This window comes from Eutrigla gurnardus, assembly GCF_963514095.1.
Source record: "Eutrigla gurnardus genome assembly, chromosome: 16".
NCBI lineage: Eukaryota > Metazoa > Chordata > Actinopteri > Perciformes > Triglidae > Eutrigla > Eutrigla gurnardus.
The window spans coordinates 11,192,935-11,200,275 of NC_139927.1; the positions used below are offsets into that span (position 1 = coordinate 11,192,935).

The 7,341-nt window shown below is 37.3% G+C and overlaps 1 protein-coding gene across 1 annotated transcript; it reads left to right on the top strand.

The window, feature by feature from the left end:
* Positions 1–4,454: 4,454 nt before the first annotated feature.
* On the top strand, positions 4,455–7,030 carry LOC311026782 (cysteine-rich venom protein-like; the record flags this gene model as incomplete). The annotated part of the gene is made up of 7 exons (XM_084030481.1): positions 4,455–4,539; positions 4,761–4,891; positions 5,129–5,219; positions 5,552–5,694; positions 5,827–5,921; positions 6,360–6,442; positions 6,903–7,030. 7 exons carry the CDS (start codon positions 4,455–4,457, stop codon positions 7,028–7,030), a joined length of 756 nt encoding a protein of 251 aa, XP_083886607.1.
* Positions 7,031–7,341: the final 311 nt, after the last annotated feature.

Here is a 7,341-nt window from a genome sequence, read left to right on the forward strand (position 1 = left end):
CAAAATTCCCATTACAACACCTACGGGCAATTTAGAGTCACCCATTCCTGATCTTTCTGCACATTTTCATGGATTTTTTGCGTCGGTCCGGCCAAAAAATATACAGAAGACGAGGAATAACCATTTTTGATATAATAATTAAATGCATAGAGAATAATAACTAGTGTTTACTTTGTGTGTTGCACATCCTTAATGAAGGAACATTCAGATTACACATAGTAAGACACAAAAACAGGTTCTAAACAGGCTACAAACATGTAGTGACTTATGCAGGACATCAACTTGAGAAACAGGCGTTTCAACCGTTGGTGGTTCCCAGAGGATATTTGTGTGCTGGGTATTCATTATTGTTTGTATAGATGACGTACACAGTATATTTTTGCATATTATACATATACCTGAGGTAGTTGTAAAACATTATACATGTTCAGACAACAGATTCAGAGGCTTATTCCTGCAAGAATCCAAAAACAACACAAAACAAAATACTAAACAAGCTGTACTCAACCTGTAAAACAATAGATGCAGAACAAAAACTACTCCATGGCTGTGTTAAAATAAGTTTTTAAAAAGTAAATGAGAATTTCTGGAAATAAATGAGTGTAGGATATGTATACAATGGTTTATTGTTTGTCTGGCTGACAGTATATATTTGCATATTGTACATGTTCAGACAGCAGATAGTAGCTGTTTGTGGTCACCTGGGCCCAGTAGTTCAAAACTTTTAATCTCAATCAGATCTATTTTTTGTAATCCAGGATCAGTCAACTCAGCCAGATTTTGTCCCAGTATTTGAAAGCAATTCCGGATAGGATCACTCTGATCCAGATTCAGACTTTTCAAGATTACTAGATCCTGAATATCAGTGCTTTAATCCTACGAATAAACCATCTAGTGGATGTGAAAAATAATACAAGGAAGACAAGAGACCACATTGCAGAGACATCTTTAAGGTCTAATTATATTTTTAAATACATAAAGGACATCAAATCATAATAGAGTTGTAATTAAAAGAAATACTCCCATTAGGGCAGTGATTCACATTATCTTTGTAGATAAAAAAAAAATCACAAGATACCTCTCTAACCCACAGTATGCTGGAATGTCTTAAGTGTCCACTTATTTATTTATTATTTTTCACTCATTAGTATTATTCAGCTTTCTGGGCCCCAATAGGGGGGTGGGGGGGGTTTCTTTCTTTTTTCTTGTCTTTAGCACTGTCATATTTTTTTTTGTGGTGTTGTCAAGGAATGTTTGTGTTTCTCTTTAATAAAGATAAAGTTTAAAAAAATCACACACCCCCTCCCTCCTCTCGATATCGGTGTTCATTTTTCGTGATTCTATATTATTTTCCCCAAATTCGGCAGAATGCTAAATTCGTTTTTTAGAACTACCCAAAATCCAAGTTTGATCCGATCAGATAGGGATGAAAAGTTTTGGGCCCTGAGGATAGTTGGTGTACAGCATGTTTACATAAGCTTGTGTGGGTTTTTTTTTTTTTTAGCATATCTTGATTTGCATATTTGTTGTTTGTTCATGTCCAACGTTTGGGTGGCTGGGAAAAGAATATCCTCTTGAGGACAACAGAGTTCAAGTTGAATTTAAAAGTTGAATGGACGGGACATTAAGATAATAAAATATTTAACCTTTATTTAACCAGGTAAAGCTTATTGAGATATATAATCTCTTTTGCAAAAGCAACCTGGCCAAGAGGAGAGATACAGATATAAATAACTATCAAAGATAGATTAAAGAAGTGTTACATCACATTTAAAAACAGTGACAGCCCAATACTTTCGAGTTTCTTGGTTTTAAGAATTTCGACAAAACTATTAAGAGGGATCAGGTCCAACATTTATAATTCATCTCGTAGGGAGTTCCATGCAGAGGGAGCAGCATAACGAAATCCCTTTTTCCCCAGTTCTGTGAAGACACGAGGGACAGTTAAAGTAAATAAGCCAGTGGATCGTAGGCTATAACGTCTATGATTCCTAACAAGATGAATTCCAAGATAAGATGGGACCAAACCAAGTACAGCCTTATAAATAAAAGTCAACCAATGAGTGAATCTTCTAACAGACAGGGATGACCATTCAGCTTTTTTGTACAAAGTGCAATGATGGGTCAGATTCTTGCATCCAGTGACGAACCTCAGAGCACAATGATACTCAGTATCCAGAGAACGTAAACATGAGTCTGGTGCATATACAGTACATCACCATAGTCTAGCAGTGGAAGAAAAGTTGTTGACACTAGGCGTTTCCTGGCTCCACAAGAGAAGCAAGATCTATTCCTAAAGTAAAAGCCCAATTTTACCTTAAGTTTAGAAACTAAACTTGAAATATGGTACCTGAAAGTTAGACGTTCATCAACATGAACAAGTCTTTCGAAGACCTTTGCTAAAATGCACAGCTTCGAAATCGGCCTGTTGTTGTTTACAATTGAGGGATCTCCCCCTTTCAGCAGGGGAAGAACGAAGGCAGACGGCTTGGAACCTTACGAATAGGTTCGCATCTATTCCGGTGTTAATTTTTCCAGATTCCATTTTATTTTTCCCAAATTCGGCAGAATACTAAATTCGTTTTTTTGTTTAGAACTACCCAAAATTTAAGTCTGATCCGATCAGATAGGGATTAAAAGTTTTGGACCCTGAGGATAGTTGGTGTACACAGCATATGTTTACATGGGGGTGGGGTTAGCATATCTTGATTTGCATATTTGTTGTTTGTTCATGTTCAACGTTTGGGTGGCTGGGAAAAACAATATCCTCTTGAGGACAACAGAGTTCAAATTGAATTTAAAAGTTGAATGGACGGGACATTAAGATAATAAAACACTATTGGTCAACAATAGAGTTAATTAAACTCTAGATAGAGTCGAATTTGTTTTATTTCACTATCGTTTGACAAATAGTTGGCGTTAAATTAGAGTTTCAAAACAAAGTGACATAAAACCAAATCTCTAAAAGTCGCTGCTGTAATGTTGACTCTGAACCTGTTACCTCACTCTGACTCTGATAATAATAACCATTCCTGGAGAAAATTGACAAAATCCTGCATCGGAACATAAACGGCATAATACATGCACTTTTACTGCATACTGTATAGAGCAAAGAAATGAACATGCTGTGATTTGCATTGGCTCAATTACTTTTCTACCCTTTGATAAGCAATATTCTAACGATAGTGACAGAACATACATTGTTCCATACTGTTCCATGTTTTAAAAACTGGTTTAACTGTTTTTGTGTGTGCAGGTTTTAAAGTAATTGCGTTATAACTAAACGTGGTCTTGTTATTTTGAAAGTAACTTTTAATAATATGCTACAGCTATTTTTCACCTCCAAGTGTTAATAGTGGGGTAACTCTTATATAGTTAAAAATAAACCTGCAAAAGAGTTGATATCTAACACTACATACTAGTGTATGTATTGGTATGCTGGTTTTGCAGTGAGGGAATGGACCCAAATACTCACAAGCCAAGCAGACATCTGATCCAGAGGCTCAAAAGACACCTTCAAGATCCAGTCCCATCAAGCCCGGAAACCAGACTATTATGGGATTATTAAGCACAACAGTAGGACAGGCTCATATGCTATGTAATATATTTTTAAAAGTCATAAATTATGCTGATGTCACAGGGTTGACACACACTAATATGTTCGAGTATCTTTTTAGAAGCCTTAAAGATTTATATGATCCTGAACCTAATTTAGCCCTTTTGTGAGGGAATTTTCTCTAGTTTTCTCTATACCTGAAATATTAATTCATGTCATCTTATGAATAGGTTTGCATTTATTCTGAGTTATTAAGTGTCTACTTCTGTCATTGACATTCTTGCAGATGAATTTGTTTTGTTACCTTCAGGACGCAGATATATCATACATGTCTGTAAGGCAAACAGCGTCTCTTTATTTATCCCTTTGGCTCTTAAATGTAGACTTTTAAACTCTTGAAATGTTCTAAACTCATTAATTCCACTCAATGCTCTGTGGTGTATCTATTTCTTTGTTTGATGCATTTGTGTATGAGACAACCTGCTGCCCCTCGTGGAATTAAAAAAGTTGTTTGAATTTAATTTCTTGAATTTTTCTGTCACTTCACACATGCCCAACTGTTTTCCAGTTTTTCCAGGATGCTTAGGAAGCTGTTGTTCCTATAAACACAATTATTGTGAAATGCCAGAGCAAATTAAGCAATTTACAACTATACAGATAAAAGAAACGTTACTATCATCCATGTAAACACTATGTAGTAAAGTACACTGAGGAGTGAAATTTGTTTTTCTCCCGAACCCTGATGAAAAACAAACACTCAGACTACGCTCGAGGTGCGAGAATACAAACAAGATAAAGATCAACACCCATGGTGTGTGCTCATTTGTCACGAGTCTGTGTGGTCCTGTATATAAGTGATACCTGTGGCTCTCACAGGTTAACCGTCTTGGTCTTAACCATGGCAACCTACAACTTCACCATCCTGTGCACTTTGTGCATCTTCGCTGCTGTCCTGATTCCTAGCACCTCGGCGTGGTTCGTAAGTGAAATGAAGAGTCCTCTCTGATCTTAATGCTATCTTTAAAAAAAAATGTTCTTTATTTTTGCATCCAATGTGCATTAAACTAATCATTATTTCTCTCTCCTCTCCGAAAACCACGCCTGCAGTGGGGTGAGTGTAATAAATATTATTATTCCTATTATTATAGACATTAACACTTCACACATTTACACTTGTTTTTGGTTGTTCATTGTGTTTATTTAGGAGGATCCAAGAAAAGTAAAAGTAAAGGTCAAAATGTTCAAACATCTCACGGAGTGCAAAATGAGATTGTGAACAAGCATAATGAACTGAGAAGATCAGTGCGACCTTCTGCCAGCAACATGCTGAAAATGGTAACATCCTGATAATGCATTACAATGATTTCATAATTTCAAAAGCTAAGTGTGATTATTTGTCTGAGCATGGATTATGATCTCTTGATCTAGCTTGTAAAGTGCTTGATTTGGTATTACACATGCTCCCTTGTGCAGCACATCAGTAAAAGATCAAATGATTTTCCAGACAAGCACACAGGAAGTATTTTCTGATGTATAGTGCTGTGATCTACATTTGCTACTGCCCCCCCACAGAGATGGAGCAAGGCTTCTGCTGCCAAGGCTCAAGAATGGGCCAATACCTGCGCCGAGAAGCACAGCTCTAAAAAGTTTAGAAAGATCGGTTGTAAGTTACACTTTACAAAATCAAATCAAATGTCTGACGTGATGTGTAATTTTGTCATTGTGCTGTATGATTTTGCCTGAATAAATGTTTTATGTAGCACGTCGTACCAGATGAAATGAGTAGAGTGAGTGTCTGACATTTAATACAAATCTCAGTATAGATTCAATGTGAAAGCCATGGCGGTGGCTCTCAACCCAATCATGTTATCATCTAACCACTTCAAAAGTGATTTCATGAATGCTGAGTAGAGGGACCGATAGGTAGAAGAGTAGTACAGTAATTTTATTTAGCGCACATTCAAAGTGGATTTCTTTTCTCCTGTTTAACTGTAGCCACCAGATGTGGAGAGAACCTGTACATGAGCAGCAACAAGGACTCCTGGGATAAAGCTATTCAGGCATGGTATGATGAGGTGAACCACTATAGCTTCGGAAAGGGATCTACCAATGGAGAAGACGTCGGTCACTACACACAGGTGCATATACTGTATATCTCAGTTTATACAGCACTTGTTCATCCTGACTAGCTTCCATACAAATGGGCCAACACAGAATGGGTTAAAAGAGACTCCTGATGATTTTTATTTGATCTCTTGTTCTCTGCACAGGTTGTGTGGTACAGTTCCTACAAGGTCGGCTGTGCTTTGGCCCACTGTCCCCATGCTAAATATAACTACTTCTACGTCTGCCAGTACTGCCCAGCGTAAGTACAAAACGAGTTTCTCGTTTTCAATGGAAAGTCAAGCATATTTTCTCAATCTGAGTTAAATGAGAACCACTGACTGGAATGGATCCAAGATCAAGTTTCATTGTGTAAAATTGTATTTATTCATGAGTTAAGTAAGAAAAGGAAATAAACCTTTTCTTTTTCTGAAAGAAGTGTTTTTGCACATTTCAGACCACGGTTGCCTTCCCTTAGTCTACAAGTAATGTTGAAATCTTCCTTAGAATACTTAAGTGAATAAAAGAAAAGGCACTGTGATGTTCTGCAAGAGGTAAAACTGCAGTGAGGATCTAATGTATCCTACACGTCTCTGAATAGTCACTTAACAGTGCTTCGCAGAGCATATATATGCGTTATGTTAGCACTGATATTCCAGTTTATGTCTGTTAATATTTTATGCTTTGACCTACATCACAGTGGAAACATTCGGAACAAGAACCCCTACAAGATAGGAAGACCCTGTGGTGACTGCCCCAACAACTGTGAAGACAGACTGTGTAGTAAGTGGCAAATCCTCCCATTTTGGTGACTGAGAAGGACTAGTTGGATTTTGGGTGACACTCTAATACATTTAAGTGCAAATTCTAATAATAATTACTGAAAACATACTGTCCCTTTAAAGAAAACACATTTTAAGTATCAAAAGACGAAATAAATCATCCCTTTTTCGTTTATTCATGATCATCAGCCATGATAACCTGCTAACCTTTATATCTCAGTATAGATTTTAAGATAGTAAGGAGATCATCCAGCTTCCTGATATTGATTACCATCAGTTTTACTTGTGTCTTTCTCCTGGATCTCAATGTAATGAACAAGACAGAAAAACTCCCACCAGCAAGATAATCTCTGTTCATCTCAGAGACAAAGACATTATAGCAGTCCAATCTGGAGAGTGAGCTCTCTTGAGTTTGTTTTTATTGATGCATCCATTCTATTTTTTCTGCCTGTGACCTGCAGCCAACCCCTGTCCCTACACCGAATCCGTCGACAACTGTGCTGATCTGAAGTCGCAGTGGGGCTGTGGAAACTCACAGGTGGCCTCCTGGTGTCCCGCCACCTGCAAGTGCAAGAATGAAATTCATTAAATGCCTTGTATACACACACATGTCTGTAATACATGTCGACAATGGGCTATGACTCATCAGTCAGTTTCAATAAAATATATAAGCATTATTGAAGCTTGTGTCCCTCTGCTGATTACTGAATAGGTCAAATAGTCCGAAGTTTTAAACCAGTTATTAGAAAGGAAATTTACTTTGGCACGGCACTTTCTGGACAAACAACGCCTGCAGGGGCAGGTAACCTTTAACTCTATGTAAGGTGTAAATTCACAAAGAGGAAGGAGAACACTTTTAACAGGGTGGATTTGGCAGAAGTGTAGAAGGAAATTCATTTC